Source organism: Mobula birostris, chromosome 10 (genome assembly GCF_030028105.1).
Source record: "Mobula birostris isolate sMobBir1 chromosome 10, sMobBir1.hap1, whole genome shotgun sequence".
In the NCBI taxonomy this organism is placed as follows: Eukaryota; Metazoa; Chordata; class Chondrichthyes; order Myliobatiformes; family Myliobatidae; genus Mobula; species Mobula birostris.
In genome coordinates this window covers 72,837,110-72,855,914 of record NC_092379.1, presented here as the reverse complement: position 1 = coordinate 72,855,914, position 18,805 = coordinate 72,837,110, and the positions used below count along the sequence as shown (strand labels likewise).

The 18,805-nt window shown below is 43.1% G+C and overlaps 1 protein-coding gene across 1 annotated transcript in view; it reads right to left on the bottom strand.

Moving 5' to 3' along the window:
- The window catches only part of gabrb4 (gamma-aminobutyric acid type A receptor subunit beta4), a 163,006-nt gene extending 144,680 nt beyond the window's left edge, over nucleotides 1–18,326 (bottom strand). Inside the window, exons 1-3 of the mRNA XM_072270462.1 lie at nucleotides 18,160–18,326; nucleotides 16,509–16,600; nucleotides 15,613–15,680 (exon numbers count right to left, since the gene is read on the bottom strand). Coding sequence (XP_072126563.1) covers nucleotides 15,613–15,680; nucleotides 16,509–16,600; nucleotides 18,160–18,239 — 240 coding nt within the window. The 5' untranslated portion in view covers nucleotides 18,240–18,326. The remainder of the gene's footprint in view (nucleotides 1–15,612; nucleotides 15,681–16,508; nucleotides 16,601–18,159) is intronic.
- Between the last annotated feature and the right edge of the window lie 479 nt (nucleotides 18,327–18,805).

Sequence of the window (18,805 nt, the reverse complement as noted above, 5' to 3'; positions counted from 1 at the left end):
TAAGTGTCTTCTCTTACCACAGAAGCTTCCCAACTGGCTGACTTCTTCCAGCTTCTCTACATTTGTAACATAACCCCCCCCCCCCACCCCCACCAAGTTTGCACAACAGGATAAATATTCCTTTGGCTCATGGTAATACAGGGTTTAAAAAAAAATCATCATTACTGATGCAGAATACATAACACAATTCTTCCTTGTGTTAGAAGATGAATAACAGTTTGCTCCCTTGAAATACAGGATAGACAACACATGCCCTCTTGCAGTACAGACTAACCAACACTTTCCTCACCTGCAATAAAAGTCCCCACGGAATCACAGAATTGTTACAGTTCCAAAGGAAACTACTCAGTCCCTCGAGTCTGTGCTGGAAGAGTTTTTGTGTTAAAGATGAAAAAGTTCAAAGGTGATGTATGGGGCAATGCTTTTTTAATCTTTCCACAGACAATGTTGGAATGCACTGCTAGGGATATTGGTAGCGGCAAATACCACAGAGGCATTTAGGAGGCTTATAGAAAGCCACATGAATGTACAGAGAATGGAGACGTATAGGCACTGTAAACAGAAAGCATTAGTTTAGTTAGGCATTTAAATTCAGTTTAATTGGTTCAGCACAACACTGTAGGCTGAAGGGTCTTGTACTGCACTCTTATGTTCTCTGGTACTCCTGATAGGGAGCATCTGTCACCGATTCTGTTAATGAATTACAAACACACGTACTACAAAAGCTTCTCTGCGGAAGTGCAGAGAACTGAGCTGGTGAAGATGAGGAAATGTCCGTGCGACAGTTCTGACACAGCACAACGCTCATTTGATCTTGTACCGTACAGAACACAGATCCAATTCAAACAGCACCTGCTCCATCTCATCTTCCAGCCTGATGCTGATCACGATAGTGGGACCAGCTTACACAGGACTGTAAAATCCCAAATGAAACTGTCCAGGAAAGCTCCAGATTTGATAAACCTCATTTGAGAGCATGGCCAGAGCTCTGGAGATTTTGAAGCAAATCCTGCTCTCCTCAGGCAAGGCAGAACTCAAAGAGAAACCACAAGTGCCATACTGTTTTGTTTTATCTTCTATGGAGACGAAGGCACAAGAACAAACACTTTGGGCCATAACGTTGTGTAATACTAATTAAAGCCTACTAAATTAGTCCCTTCTGCCTACACATCCATATGCCTCCATTCACTGCTTATCCAAGAGCTGCTTAAATGTATTGATCGAATTTACTTCCACTACCACACTTGGCAGCGCATACCACACTGCTCACTGTGTACAAAAAAAAATTGCCCTGCAAATCTTCTTTCACGTTACTCCCCTCTCACCTTAAAATTATGCTCTCTGGTATTAGTGATTTCAATCCTGGGGAAAATGATACTGCTTACCTGCTCTGCCTATGTCTCTTAATCCATTACCAGTAACGCCCTCCCCTCCATTGAGCATGTCTACACAGAGCACTGTCACAGGAAAGCAGCATCCATCATCGGGGCCCGCTCGCCACCCAGGTCTTCTCGCTGCTGCCATTAGGATGGTGGTACAGGAGCCTCAGGATTCACACCAGCAGGTTCAGGAAAAGTTATTATCCCTCAACCATTAGCCTCTTGAACCAAAGGGGATAACTTCACTCGCCCCATCACTGAAATGTTCCCACTTTCAAAGACTCTTCATCTCATGCTCTCGATGCTTATTACTTGCTTGCTTTATTTATCTATCTATCTATTTATTAATTCTTCTCCTTTGTATTTTCATAGGTTTTGTCTTTTGCATACTGGTTGTTTGTCTGCCCGCCCTATTAGGTACAGTCTCTCATTGATTCTATTATGGTTCTTGGATTTACTGAGTCTGCCCGCAAGAAAACAAATCTCGGGGTTATATAGAGTGACATATATGTACTTTGATAATAAATTTAAAATGAACTTTCTACTGGATCCCCTTTCAGCCCTGCCACTCCACAGTAAACAGCTCAAGTTTCATTTTGGTAGGTCAAATATGATGGCAGAATATAGCATTAATGGCAAGACTTTTGGCAGTGTGGAGGATCAGAGGGATCTTGGGGTCTGATTCCATAGGACACTCAAAGCTGCTGCGCAGGTTGACTCTGTGGTTAAAAAGGTATATGGTGTATTGGCCTTCATCAATTGTGGGATTAAGTTTAAGAGCCAAGAGGTAATATTGCAGCTATAGAGGACCCTGCTCAGACCCCAGTTGGAGTACTGTGCTCATTTCTGGTTGTCTCACTATTGGAAGGAAGTGGAAACCATATAAGGGTGCAGAGGAGATTTACAAGGATGTTGCCTGGATTGGGAAGCCTGCGTTATGACAATAGGTTGTGTGAACTCGGCCTTTTCTCCTTGGAGTGATGGAGGATGAGAGGTGACCTGTTAGAGGTATACAAGATAATGAGAGGCATTGATCGTGTGGATAGTCAGAGGCTTTTTCCCAGGGCTGAAATGGCTAGCACGAGAGAGCATAGTTTTAAGGTGCTTGGAAGTAGGTACAGAGGAGATGTCAGGGGTAAGTCTTTTTACACAGAAAGTGGAGTGCATGGAGTGGGCTGCCGGCAGCGGTGGTGGAGGTAGAAATGATAGGGTCTTTTAAGAAACTCCTGGATGGATACATGGAGCTTAGAAGAATAGAAGGCTATAGGTAAAGCCTAGGTAGTTCGAAGGTAGGGACATGTTTAGCACAGCTTTGTGGGCCGAAGGGCCTGTATTGTGCTGTATGTTTTCTATGTTTCTAAAGTTTGCCCAACTTCTTCCAGCACATGTCCTCAAATCCAGGTGCCAAATGCCTCCTTCACCACTCCATCAATCTGTGCAGCCACTTGCAGGGAGCTGTTCCCACTTCTGGTATTTGGTCCATCTCCGCACTCTCAGCGTTGGGGCTTGTATCCCCACTGCTGATGATCAGAAAGTGTTCTTAACTTCAGGTTTTCTTTGTTCTCAAGTGTCAGTTTTGCCCATCTGCCTCCTTGAAGTCAACAAGTTGAACAGTGTAGCCTGAGCAAAGACTATGTTTTTTGCATTTTATTAATTGGCTTGATTGAATTATGACCTGAACAGCAGATGTCAGCAGAACTCACAACAGTTAAACTGCACTTTAAAACTTTGCCAAGGTGCTGTCACAACAGTTAAGACTTGGTGGAGAACATTGTCACAGTTGGGTGGGTTATATCGCATGTTGCTTTGGTTTTGAGAAGTTGTACCCGCAGAGAATCTCTTGCAGTTTCAGTGATGGAAATCAGGGAATGTGCAATAGACTCCTACAACTACCACAGAGGAGGCCTGAGATTGTTACACAGCCCATATAAAAGGGGCAGTATCTTAAACTGAATGTCATAAGAATTTTGTTCTGTCCTAAATAGTTATTCATTCCTTGTCATCCCCACTGGTCAAACTACAGGCACTGATGGAGAAACGGGTAAGGTCATAGAGTTGTACCAGACAGAAGCCTATCAGCCCATCCCATTCATGCTAACCATTGTAGTTATCTACACTAAACTCATTTACCTTCATTTGGTCTGCAGCTTACTATGCCTTGGTGATTCAAACGCCCGTTTAAGTAAAATGCAGTGAGAGTCTTTGCCTCTACCACCCCCTTAGTCAGTGTGTTGTGACTCTGATCACTCTCTGTGTGAAACCACTTTTTCTCTGAGCCTCTCTAAACATTCTCCCTCTCACCTTATACCCATTGTTACCCGTTTCAGACTCGCCCACCATGGTAAAAGATTTCTTACCACATATCCTACCTAGCCCCCTTGTACCTCTATCATGTCTCCCCTTTGGCTTCCTCTGTTCCACCGGGAATAGAAAAGCCTGTTCAGACTCTCCCAATAAATGAACTGCTCTATCCCAGACATCATACTGACGAATCACCTTGCACCCTTTCAAATACAAACACGTCCTTCCCATAAAGCAGCAATTAAGATTGCACCTACTACTCCAAATATGGCCTAACCAAAGTTTTGCAAAGCTGTAACATGACATCACATCTCTTATATTCTATTCCACTATCAATGAAAACAAGCGCATTATATGAGGTCTTCACCTCCTTATCTTTGGTGCTGCTACTGTCAGTGAACTGCTCAACAGCCCTATACCCAATGCACGTCTTTCTTTTGTTTGATGTCATAAAATACATCGCTTTTCAATTGCCAGGATTAAATGCCATCTGCCATTTCTTCGCCCCAACTTTCCAGCTCACCAATGTCATACTAAAGCCAAAGAAAATCCTCTGTTATGATTTGTAACTTTTGGATGTTTTGAGTTAAACTAATCCAAAGGAAGACATGGGAGTCTGAAATGAAGTCTAACTTAGAGTTTACTTTAAGCGAGGCACGTGCATTTCACGTGGTAGTGTGGTGATGTATGCAACAAGCAAGAATGCATAATCAACTTTTTTTTATATATATATATATAGACACACACACCATTACTCAAAGATTACTTATACATTAATGCACAACACTCCTCCCTGCTTAGTTATAAACACCAATTCAATGCATCTCAACTCTACACACTGCATATTATATAATACAACTACAACACAGACATCCACAACACAGTCATTTTAAATTCTCCCATTCAGGCTTAAAGATTTAATTGCTGTGAAAGATTTTTTTACTTTTGAGGGATAATGCTTTTCCTGACATGAGGGATTATTCTGCCTGGCAGTTGAGACTTGTGGCTGTGAAACAATCGCAGGCTCTGGAGCCTTCTCCGTGGTGGTTGTAGGAGTTGGCTCTGAGACTGCAGGGAGTGGTTCTGACAACTCCGGTTGCCTTTCTTCTCCTTCCTTTATTGTTCCTTTTTCTTCTAGTTTGTGTATCTTGATCTTAAGAAGGTGCATTTATTTCACTGCAGTATTCTCTTATAAATCCTTCTATTGCTCTCTTTATGATCTGATCTCTCCTCATCCACAACATCATCTGGCAAAACCTTTGTTTTCATATATCTATTTACTCCTTTCTTTTTGGGTTTCCATTCATCCAGCTGGGCCTTGGTCTTTGCATTACTTTTACAAGTGGCTTTTGCTTCCCACTTGAAGTTCATGCAATAACCTTAATGCACACAGAGTAGATTCTGGTTCTTTGTACTCACAAAAGCTGAATGCTTGCAACTTTCCTGAAGCTCCTTGAACTCTCTTCCAGTTTAAAACTAAGCCACATTTTGCAAGTAACTGCCTGACTAACATATCAGAAGCTTTCTCAAGTATCTTTCTGACAAAAACTGTTGTAGTCGGATCACTGCTTTTGTCACTTTCACGCCCTTCTGAACAGCATGGTCCTTCCTTGGTCCAATTTACTTTCCAACCAGAGGTACAGAGGGTGGCAACAATACCTGTTTGTCCTCTGTTGAGCGATGGTTCATAGTGTTTAGCATGGAGACAGCTGTCGCATCATGCAGTGCATGTCTTAATTAGGTTTTAGTTGACTCTCTTGCAGGGACGTGGCACACAAATTGTGGATGGATCGCTAGTCAATTTGTAGTTGTCTCAGCCAATCACATCCCCACAATGCTTTCCCTCCTGTTTTTAACACATACAAGCTCAATGTGATTTGTTGGTTGTTGTATTTCACTGTTACAGATGTCGTCCCCACAGGAGTTATCTACTGTCCAAAACAAGTTCTTATTTGGATATCCGCAGGCTTCAGTATAGCACCTTTGAAAGGCCTCTCAAATGCACTTTGTGGAATGGCTGAACCGGCTGAACCAGTGACTAATTCCATTTTAATTAATCTGCTATTCAGTTCCGGTGTAAGCCATATTGTTTGTCCATTAATTTTCACACTGTAAATCTCAAGGCCATACAGTCAGAGTCATTGTCATCATTATCAGATTTTACAACATCAGCATGCAGATTAATGCTCTTTTTGAAACTGCAACCTGACATTTTAATGACTTCTCTTCCCTGTGCATTCCATTTATTTTTGTCTGCCCAACATGCTCTTTGTACGTGTCTTACTTTGATGCATTTTCTACAGGTTTCACTTTTAAACCTGCATTGTTCTGGTGTATGACAGCCCCTGCCACAACGGTAACACAATTAGTTTGGCCAGGCTGATTTCTGTCTCCACACTCACTTTCATTCCTGACTGAAACTCAGTTGCATCTCTGTCTGAGGGTTCCATTGAAACAGTGATTTCAACTGCTCCTTTAAATGGAAGTTATGCTTCAGGAGTCATTTTTGAATGCTTTCTTGTAAGATTCCAGAAACTCAATGATCTCTCAGTGGATCTCAAGTCCATTACCAAACTGACAAAGCATAGATGATCTCACTGATTCAGCCACCTACGCTGAAATGGACTTCCCTTCTTTTTGATTCCACTTGTGAAACCTAAAGCATTCTGCAATCAACAATGGTTTTAATTCTAAATGCTCCTGCATTACTTTGATAATATCAGCAAGATATGGAAGTTTGAAATGTGGGTCTAACCTGGAGTTTACTTTATTTAATTCATGTATTTATACATATAAACCATAGCGAATTATTTAAACAAGAATGCATAATCAACCAATATTTAATCAAGATTACTCAAATATTACTTAAATATTAAATAGATAACACTCCCTGCTATTGATTGAACATTGCAAATTTCTGTCATTGCAAACTTACTTATGCCTTCTGTATTACATCGACAAGTTGTTAATGTACATTACAAACAAATACCTCAACATTAGTCCTTGTGGTTCACAGTCTTCCAATCTCAAAAGCAACGTTCCTCCATTAACCCCTGCCCCTTATTATAAAGCCAATTTTGCATCCAAATTGGCAGTTAGGTTTAGATCGTATGAGCTCTAATCTGTTGGACCAGCCCACCATGTGGGTCATTTCAAGCCCAACATTTTCTGTATAACTTTTATCAATGCATTCATTGGCCTCTTTACTGGATACCTCCTTTTGGACACTAAGGTGTGCATGGTGGTGGTCTTCTGATGCGGCAGCCCATTCACTCTAAGGTTCAATGTGCTGTGAGTTCAGAGATGTTCTTCCACACCCCACTGTTATCACCACGTGGTTATTTGAGTTACTGTTGCCTTCCTCTAAGCTCAAATCAGTCTCGTCATTCTCCTCTGACATCTCTCATTAACAAGGCACTTTCACCCACAGAAATGCCACTAACTGGATTTTTTTTTCTGTTTTTTGCACCATTCTCTGTAAACTCTAAAGACTGTTGTGCATGTTGAGCAATTTCTAAGATTCTCAAACCTCCCCATCTAGCACCAACAATTATTCCACAGTCAAACTCACTTAGATCACGCTTTTTCCCGATTCTGATGTTTGGTCTGAACAACAACTGAACCACTTTTATCAAAGAATGTATAAATTATACAGCTGTGATATTTGCCTGCTCACTGGTATCCACAAAGTAAGAAACCAGAAAGAACCGACCACACTTGTGGGCTGGCCCCTGCACGCCCTTCGGTTGCGTTGGCTGTTAGCGCAAATGATACATTTCAAATCTTTACAAGCTTTTATAGATTGAGTAGTTGCCACATGATTGGCCGGGTAGATGTGTGCATTCATGAGCAGACGTACAGGGATATGGAATAAAGTGGCCATTGAGTGTGTACTGAGTTACCTCTTCTAAAAAAATCAAATTTACTGAAACCAGTTTTCGCACGAGCTAACCCATGCTGGCTATCTTTAATCAATCATTGCCTCTGCAAGTGTAAATAAATCATGTTTCTTGGAATTTTTTCAAACAATTTCCCTACCACTGATAAAAGATGTCCCAGCCTATAATTACTTGACTTATCCCTGCTGTCCTTTATTAATAGGGGAACCACATGAACTATCCTCTAGTCATTTGATACTCCACCAGTGGCAGGCAACAATGTAAACATCTCCACCAGGGTGCCAGCTATCTCGTACCTTGCCTCCCACAGTGGCTTGTGATACTGTACACCCCAGTAGATCCATTGGATTTATCTGCATCAGTAAGAAACACTTCCTCTTTCTTAATGTTGTCCTGTTGAAGAATATCACTAGCACTCTCCCTGAATGTCTACCATTTATTTCTTAGTGAATAGTGAGAAGGAGTTATTGAAGCCCTCACCTACATCCCCTGGTGCCAATCATAATTTGCACTTTTGGACACTAAGGTGACCTTCTCGTTCCCTGGTTACCCTCTTGCATCTGATATCCTTATAATGTGCATTGGGATTCTCCTTAATCTTGCCTGCCAGTAATACTTGTTCTCCTATTTTTTTTTGAAAAAGGTACCGTCTTACATGCTGTAGACTGCTCAGCTTGTGCTCCTGTGTCGCCTCACGGCACTAGCAACACAAGTACAATCAGCACATTCTCCCTGTAGGGTTTCATCTGGATGTTCCAGTTTCTGCCTTTCTCCAAACGCACATGAGCTCAAGCTAATTGGCCTCTAAACATCGTCCCCAGGTGGTATGTAGTTTGGTGGTGGGAAGAATAGGCAGGGCAGGAGGTTAGAGTTCAAAGTAAATATACGTCGCCATCTACAACCATGAGATTAACTTTCTTGAGGGTAAACGCAGTAAATCCAAGCAATAAAATAGAATACTGGGAAACTGAAGAATTTGCATTTCCTCCACTTTAGAACCAAGCTCATTCCAATCTCCATCATCGGTCTGTGGTATGCAATGATACACAATATGAGAGAGTGAACCTCACACTCATGCGCAAAAGATCATCCACTGTATAAGACCATAGGACACAGGAGCAGAATTAGGCTCCTTGGCCCATCGAGTCTGCTCCACTATTCAATCATGGCTGATCCTTTTATCCCCTCCTCAGCCCCACTCCCCAGCCTTCTCCCTGTAACCTTTGATGCCATGTCCAATCAAGAAACTATCAAGCTCTGCCTTAAATACACCCAACTGGGCCTCTGCAGCTGCCTGTGGCAACAAATTCCACAAATTCACCAATTGCCTCTGACAGCAAAGATCCTCAACAAGATGCTTAGAAAATGGACCATTTGCTATAAATTGGAAGGGTTCCCTCAAGCACAGAGGGGCATTGATGCTGATTTTAACTATCTAGAAAATGCTGGGATGATCAAGATCAAAGTTTATGGACCACATATCAACAGTGGCCTCTGCCTTCCTGCATTGCTTCTGAAGCCTGGACTGCTGACAGCAAACATGTCAAGGCAATGGAGAGATATCACCAATATCGTCTCCACTAAACCTCCAAATCTATGGGAGCATCAATCTCCTCTTCCAGGCTAACACCCCCAGCATTAAGAACCCCTTGTACAATCAGTCAGATTCAATAGGTGAAAAACATTGTCCTCATGCCCAGCACCAGATTCCCAGAACAGAGACTCTACCACTAAGCTTCAGTATAGCATGAGATTTCCAAAAGAACAGAGGAAATAGTTTGAGGACATGCTCAAAGTGTTCTTGGAAAAGGCTATCCTCATTGGCTCATGAGATCCCTGGTGTGTAACTTGCAGAGAGAGTCTCTGTTCTCCAATGGGAGGTCCCGAAAAAATTTCCCACCATTGTGTTAAACTAGCGGTCCCTAACCACCGGGCCGTGGACCAGTACCGGGCCGCAAAGTATGTGCTACCGAGCCGCGAGGAAACGATATGAGTCAGCTGTACCTTTCCTCATTCCCTGGCGCGCAATGTTAAACATAGGGTTGCCAACTGTCCCGTATTTGCCGGGACATCCCGTATATTGGGCTAAATTGGTTTGTCCCATACGGGACCGCCCTTGTCTTGTATTCCCCCGGCTAAGGTACAGCATTCCTACGAAACCGTTCGTGCTGAAATGGTGTGAAGTGCAGAAGCAATTATCATTAAATTAAATGGGAAAAATTTTTGAGAGTCCCCAGACCCAAAAAATAACCTACCAAATCATACCAAATAACACATAAAACCTAAAATAACTCTAACATATAGTAAAAGCATCAATGATATGATAAATACACAGCCTATATAAAGCAGAAATAATGTATGTACAGTGTAGTCGGGAAGATTAAGCCAAAACTGATTTGTGGAGAAAAAATTGGCACGTACGCGCATGCACATGTCACAAATGCGCACATCATGCATGCGCAGACAGGTGCCCGCGCAAGGCTTCATGGTCATGGTAGTCTTGCTTAGAGTAAACAAGTGTCCCGTCAACACACACAAAATATGCTGTGAACGCAGCAGGCCAGGCAGCACCTATAGGAAGAGGTACAGTCGACGTTTTGGGCCGGGACCCTTCGTCAGGATTTGACTGCTACTCTTGTCCCTTATTTGGGAGTGAGAAAGTTGGCAACCCTAACTGTAGAAGACATGTTGAGGTGAATTTGTCCCTACTTGAACATGCCCCCCCTCCCACCCCGACCGGTCTGCAAGAATATTGTCAATATTAGACCGGTTCGCAGTGCAAAAAAGGTTGGGGACCCCTGTGTTAAACACCTCTCTGCCTCAGGTCTCGCAGAGACTGTGTATATCCATGTGACCTCATTAGCCTCATCAGAACCTATAAACAGAAGCAGAAGCTAGTCACATTTGAACATTGGGAGCTGCCTAAGATGAGATTAGTTGCATCAAAAACTATGGAATAGAATTGGTGGAGAGTCTGGCACGGATATTGGTACAGGTGCTGGTAAAGGGCTGGTACAGATACCAGGAGGGACATCATTAGAGAGAGTAGTTCAACTGCTGGCGTGAAGAGTATATGATAAGGAAGGTGTTAGCACAGGTATCTTTACAGGAGGTGTTCAGGTACAGCGGTATGGGTACAACCACATGCACGGGCAGTGGCATAGCTCCCGCATGGGCAGTCATTCAAGGATTGTTAATTCAAGTATCATTGTAGTTGATAGTGCAGAATCCTGAAAGACACTAGTATAGACACCAGTACAGTTATTGGAGCAGGTGGTAGAAGAGATATTGGTACAGGCACTGATACAATTACCACACACAGACTGGCAAAGACACAGTTATGGCATATACTCTCAAACACACACAGATATCAGCAGAGATGTGGGTACAATTATAAATTAGATCAGGAGCTGGGATAGATTTGAGTATAGTTATCAGGAGTACCAGTACAGGCGCTGACAACGTTGCCGAGTATCAGTCAAGATCCCATCATAGTACATACTAATACAGATATTGGTATGATTACTGAACTGGTATCTGTATAAGCAATGATGTAGTTATTAGTACAGGTCCTGTCACAAACTGATACGGGTATCAATTATAGGCATTGCAATTGAATTGGAAAATATATTGGATCAGATATCACTACAGTTGCTGGGACAGGTACCATATAGTGTTGAATAGTACAGAATTCTTGGTCATTCAGGCATAAACCTCAGTACTTAACATAGAAGTCTCATATTATTTAAATCTTTGAATGGTTTCAAACATGATGAGAAGACTTGATTGAATCCAATGGTGTACATCTGTTCCTAAATATTTTTCCTTGGTTCCGGGACACTAACCTGTCACATACATAATACACCCACACTTAGTGATCACAATTCTATCTCCTTTACCACGGCATCGGAGAGGGACAGGAACAGACAAGTTAGGAAAGCGTTTAATTGGAGTAAGGGGAAATAGGAAGCTATTACGCAGGAACTTGGAAGCATAAATTGGGAACAGATGTTCTCAGGGAAATGTACGGCAGAAATGTGGCAAGTGTTCAGGGGATATTTGTGCAGCATTCTGCATAGGTACGTTCCAATGAGACAGGTAAAGGCTGGGAGGGTACAGGAATGGTCGTATACAAAGGCTGTTGAAAATCTATTCAAGAAGAAAAGAAAAACTTAAGAAAGGTTCAAAAAACTAGGTGTTGATAGTGATCTAGAAGATTGTAAGACTTGCAGGAAGGAGTTTAAGAATGAAATTAAGAGAGGCAGAAGGGGCCATGAGAAGGCCTTGGTAAGCAGGATTAAGGAAAACCCCAAGGCATTCCACAAGTATGTGAAGAGCAAGAGGATAACACGTGAGAGAATAGGACCAATCAAGTGTGACAGTGGAAACGTGTATATGGAACCGGAAATAGCAGAGATACTTAATGAATACTTTGCATCGGAATTCACTATGGAAAAGGATCTTGGCAATTGTAGGGATGACTTACAACGGATTGAAAAGCTTGAGCGTATAGACATTAAGAGGATGTGCTGGAGCTATTGGAGAGCATCTCTGGGACTCTCCGGGACCAGATGAGACGTACCCCAGGCTACTGTGGGAGGTGAGGGGGGAGATTGCTGAGCCTCTGGCAATGTTCTTTGCATCATCAATGGGGTTGGGAGAGGTTCCTTAGGATTGAAGGGTTGTAGGTATTGTTCTCTTATTCAAGAAAGGGAGTAGAGATAGCCCAGGAAATTATAGACCAGTGAGACTTACTTCAGTGGTTGGTAAGCTGATGGAAAAGATCCTGAGATGCAGGATTCATGAACATTTGGAGAGGTATAATATGATTAGGAATAGTCAGCATGGCTTTGTGAAAGGCAGGTCATGCCTTACAAGCCTGATTGAATTTTTTGAGGATGTGACTAAACACATTGATGAAGATAGAGCAGTAGATGTAGTGTATATGGATTTCAGCAAGGCATTTGATAAGGTACCCCATGCGAGGCTTATTGAGAAAGTAAGGAGGCATGGGATCCAAGGGGACATTGCATTGTGGATCGAGAACTGGCTTGCTTACAGAAGGCAAATAGTGGTTGTAGACGGGTCATATTCTGCATGGAGGTCAGTGACCAGTGGTGTGCCTCAGGGATTTGTTCTGGGACCCCTTCTCTTCATGATTTTTATAAATGACCTGGATGAGGAAGTGGAGGGATGGGTTAGTAAGTTTGCTGATGACACAAAGGTTGGAGGTGTTATGTTAGTGTGGAGGGCTGTCAGAGCTTACAGTGGGACATCGATAGAATGCAAAACAGGGCTGAGAAGTGGCAGATGGAGTTCAACCCAGATAAGTGTGAGGTGGTTCATTTTGGTAGGTCAGATATGATGGCAGAATATAGTATTAATGGTAAGACTCTTGGCAGTGTTGAGGATCAGAGGGATCTTGGGGTCCGAGTCCATAGGACACTCAAAGCTGCTGCACAGGTTGACTCTGTGGTTAAGGTGGCATATGGTGCATTGGCCTTCATCAACCATGGGATTGAGTTTAGGAGCCGAGAGGTAATGTTGCAGCTATATAGGACCCTGGTCAGACCCCATTTGAAGTACTGCGCTCAGTTCTGGTCACCTCACTACAGGAAGATTGGCTTCCATTGTTTCAGAGCTGGAACCCTATTATTCTTGTCATGTCTTCACTACTCACTTAATGTCATTTTACAAAATTCGATCAACTGAGATTAAAGGAGCTACTTGCCTGGTTGAGTACAGCTTCAACAACACAAACTCAACACCATGCAGTGAAAGCTATCTACTTGATTAGCACTTCAACCACCACCCTAACGATTAATTCCTTCCAGCACCTGTGTACCATACATAAAGTAGACAATAGCAAGCTGCCAAATAGTTCAACTGTGGCAGTTCGCATCCCATTGAATCTTCCAGTTAGAGATTCAAAGAAAACAGGTTTATCCAGATTTCACCCTGCTGTTAATCTGGCAGGAATATATTGTGTAAATACTTTGCACCTCCTCTACTCTCATTGTGACTTGATACACCCAACCAAAATACAACATTGCAGGAGGACCTTCTTAATAATTCTTGTAATAGCGCAGGAAGGCAGCTGATTTGCACCTTCTTTTGGGGTACAAGCGAAGCTGATAAAAGTCAGTTTTGCAATACATTACTTTAATATTTAAAACTACCAACAATTAAATTGGATTGGAAAACCTTAGTAATCAGTTGGGGGGCCTTTAGCCCACGTTATTCATCCTTGAGGTCATTTACTTTCCTGCTTTACACAATTTCATTTAAAGATTTTTAAAAAATACTGTTTAGTCATGAATTTAGGACATGCATTGGTATCTATTACTTTCAAAATATTATCATCTGTAATAAAGGAAATACAGCAGCTGATTTTCACTCAGCAAGTCCACCAGACATCAACATACATACAAACAGATTACATTGTTTTTAGATATGTTAGTTAAGATATAAATAGTGAACTGAAGCCTCTTGCTCTTTCAACAATGCAATGGAATTTACATATACATTTGCAAAACTATTGGGGATTTAATCCAACATCAGGTGGGGAAGAAGTGCAACTGTCTCTGTGTAGTGCACAGGATTGTGTTTAATTAGTTTTCTTTTAATTCAGAAATAACAAACAATGTAGTGCAGAGACTCATAGCATGGGAATGGGACCTATCGGCCTAATTTGTCTACACAAGCTGTAATGCCCATCTAAGCCAATTCTATTTTCCTGAATTAGGTCTGTATCCCTCCCCTCCTTAATATCCAAATGCCTTTTAAACATTGTAATTGTACCTACCTTTACCATCTCTTCTGGCAGATACCATCACCCTCTGAGTGAAACACTTGCCCCTCTGATCTCCTTTAAATGTCTCTCCTTTCACCCTAAACCTGAACCTTCTAGTTTCAGACTTCCTCACCCAAGGAAAAAGACTCTGACCATTTACCAAAAATATATTCTTTGTATTTTATAAGATCATCATCTGCCTTTTACATTCTAGTGAGAATAAACACAATTTATTCAATTTCCCTTTTACAATCTCACCTTTGCAATCCAGGCATCTGGCTGGTGAACCACTTCTGGACTCTTACTGCCACGTCATTCCTGTATTGTGGCAAGCAGAAATGCACACAATACTCCAGGCCAACATTTTATACAGCTCCAACATGACATACTAACTGTTATACTCAGTGTCTCGGCCAATGAAGACAAGATTGCCAAATGGCTTCTTCATGACCCTATCCACCTGTGTCACCATTTTCAGGGAACTGTGTATACCACAATTTCCTTCTGTTTTTGATTACTCCTAAGGACCACCGTCTTCTTCATGATCTACGATGCCACCAAATTTTGTATTGTCCTCAAACTTTCCAAGGAGCTCAACTCACTCATATATACGGAAAACAATGACCTCAGAACCAATTCCTGCACACGACACTGGTCACGGAATTCCAGTCAGGAAAACATCCCTCTACGAGTATCTTTTGCCTTTTATCACCAATCCAATTTTGGATTCAGTTTGCTAACACAACATAAATTGCATGCGCCCTAATATTCTGGAAAAGCTTACCATACAGGACTTGTCAAAAGCCTTGCTTAAGCATGGTTACAGCCCTATCTTCATCAATTATCTCCTCAAAAAAAGTCAATCAGATTTATGAGACCAGATTTCCCCTGCCCAAACCATATCGAGTCCTTTTAATCAGTTCCTGCCTTTCTTAGTGAATATAAACCCTGTCATTTAGAAAATTTTTCCAGTAACTTCCAAACTATTTCTTAAGGAATGACCTGTAGTTTCTTGGTTTATCACTCTTATCCCTTTTGGAATAAGGGAATAACATTAGCTAATGTTGCTCCTTAACACATATGTTTGAAATAAGTTGCCAATCTCCATTCTGAATGGTGTCCCTATTACTCCTGTATGGAATGCCAAAACACTTCATCTCTTAAATACCTTATAGTCTTATCCTGGTACACACCAAATTTACTAAGTACATTTTAGCCACAATAATATCCTTTAACTCACCATGTTAACTTCAGAGATCATGTCTATGCTGGCGATGTGAATACTCATTCCCACTGTAACTGGAGATCCTGGCGATAAAGAAAATATTAAGAGTGTTTAATCATGCTGCTCTTTTCCAATTGCAAGCTCCTTTTAAGCATCCATTGTTGAGTTTTAAATGATGCACTCTCAAGCTGGGCCGCTTTCTCAAAGTATGTAAGAGATGAGGCCTTTCCCAACCAGCTCCCAGTTAAAGTAAAAATTTCAATAAAATTACCAGAAGGCCAACTCAAACAGAACAAATTAATGACAGATATAATTTTACACTCAGATTACTGAAAGGATTACTGCAATAAAGGAAAATATTTAGTGACAGAGAGTCAAACAAAGGTTTCAGTAACATCCAACAGAAATGTTAACACTGATATAACATGAGAACTATAGTAGTCATCCAGGTCCAAGCTCCCTCCACAATGTCGTGACCTGTCATACAATGTTCTGTATCTTAATGCCTTCCATTTGCTTATTTCACATTACAAACAAATTTTGTTTCGAAATTTTACACTGCAGCCTCTGAAATTTTTGGAAGGGATATTCTAGGATTCCCACGTCTATATGAAGAAATGTACCAGACATCACCCTTCTGCAGCCTGGGTTTAACTTTAACATTATGCCACTATGCCTGGGACCCTCCCAAAAGTGGAAATCATTTCTGTCTATCAACCCAATCATCTTTTTTGATTGCGGAGCATCTTTAGTTAAAGCATTCCTGATAATTCATACCCTATAAAAATACAAAGGAGGCCTATACACACACACTATCTTGTCATCTTTTTCAGTGCAGGAATTTGATATCTCCCAATAGCCAAGGTTGAAGCTATCTGATAAAGTTTACTGATGATAACAGTTTGAAATACCTCCAAAGTCAGGCCTGAGGCGGATGTCGTACCCTCTGAGCAATCTGTCCACTGTTCTTTTCACCAGGGAAATGTTACCGATTCCATTGACACTGAGGCAAGAGAACAGAAAGAGCATCAGTCTGAGTCTCTCTCAAAATAGCCAACGTTCCCATTTGCTAATTGCAGCCGAAAGGTCAGATTTATATCCACAAATACAATACCCAATGAACAAAGGACTGGACTCAACTGGTGAGCAAGTTCTCTGATGGGTCTTTAAACGTCCATTTAACAAGGTCCTCTACTGTATAACATTGCCCCTATGACAACAAAATCTAGAAATTGTGGGACCATTTTCCTCGTCAACACCTGGCAGAGAAGATATGCATTCATGGTAGCATTCACCATCCCTCCAGTGTTCTAGCACAAGCTTTGGCTGTCTGTGGAAAAGGGTGATCAAAATTTTAAACACCACACTGAAATTCTACTGTGCAGCAATGATCCGACCCTCTGGAATGCTTCTGAAACACACTACCTATGATGATCATCTCAAAGTACCAACATCATCCTACAAAATCCTCCAAATCCACTGACAGGATAAGCAAACCAACATCAGTGTCCTGCCCTCGGCCAGCACACCCAGCACCAAGACCACAACTATTGGGTCCACTGGACAGCTAAACTGATCATGTGCCTGACACCAGGCAACCTATTCTGAGCTTGCTCATGAAGGGACGGAGGATGTGCTTCACACGCCTGCTCAGAGTCCTCCTGAAAGAAGGTACCATCATTGCTCGTTTGTGAGAATCACCTGGACTGGAGCAGCACAGAAGATGCCGGAGGAATTCTGCAGGCCAGCCAGCATCTGTGGAGGGAAATTGCCAATCTACATTTCAGGTCAAGACCCTTCATCGGGACCTGGACTTGCCCCCTTACCCTATCCCTGCAGCAGATGCTACCCAACTAACTGATTCCTTCAAGCACCTTTACATGTTGCTCCAGCTTCACGCATCTGCAGTCTCCTGAGCCTCCATTCCCCAACCCAGAACTGATCAAAATGGAGATGGGGCATCCGGGAAGAAAGAGAACTTCAAATTTGATTTCCAGTGTGTCCCTTAATGTGAAAGCACAGAGGAAACACCAGCACCATTGCCCACCTTGATCAGCCCTTCCTCTGCCCACCAGCTCCCATCTTCGACCTCCCTTCCCAGATATGGTAGAGTGCACAGATGCCACTTTGGTCTGGTCAGAGTCCCACAAGCAATGGTGGACCAGAGAGGGTATGCGCATGGAATAAACAGTGGGAACCTATCAGTGCAGACCTCACCTGAATACACGGTGTGGAGCATACATGCAGAGGTAATTCACGCCTTTTAATGTCTCTCCTTCCAGCACACCGCCAGTTCTGTGAAGACAGCGGATGGAGTCCGCTGGATATTCAGAGCACAACCCGATTTTGGGCATATCAAAGGAACGGAAAGGGGGGTGCGGAATAGATGATTATATTACTCGGCCAAAAACATTCAATGGTGTATATTCAGTGTTGTATCTGAGACGGAATGGGAACGTGTCAGTAACCAAAGCCTGCATGCAGAATACAGGGGAGACGGTAAAGGAGGGTTTATCGGGGGGAATAAGGTTTAAGATTGGCGACCAGTGGAGTTAACTGTACCTTTGAGCCCAATAGACCACCGAGAGTCCGGTAAGGAAGGAGCAGACACCGGACACTCGCTCCTCCTGCAATCTCCACATCGTTGCTGTCTTCAGCTGCGGCCAGAAGCTCCGTCTCCCTCTCGGCTGCCCAGAGGTTCCGGCCCGGCTGCGAAGCCGCAGTGACTCCGCTCCCCGCTCCCCGCTCCGCAGCGCAGCGCCCGCTTCAGCGGCTGCACGGTTCGCGCCGACTACCCCCGCTCCCTTCCGCTGCCCTCCTCATCGCTCCGCAGCCCTCCCGGGCAGCCCGACGACGGCCACCTACCCCCTCCCGTACACACCAGAGGGGGCATTTGTCGGAACCGGTCTGACGTCAGGGCTCGCCTCTTAACCCGTCTCCAGCTACAGACCTGGCTGTGGGCCAAGGGGTGGGGGTGTGTAAGGGTGGGTCAGGGATGCGGGGAGGAGCGAGGGCCAAAGGGTAGTGGGAGAGGAGGAAGTGGAGGGGAGAGGGGGAGAGAGGAAGTGGAGGGGAGAGGGGGAGAGAGGGAGAGGGGAGGGGGAGAGAGGGAGAGGGGAGGGGGAGAGAGGGAGAGGGGAGGGGGAAGGGGGAGAGAGGGAGAGGGGAGGGGGGAAAGGGGAGAGAGGGGGAGGGGAAGGGGAGAGAG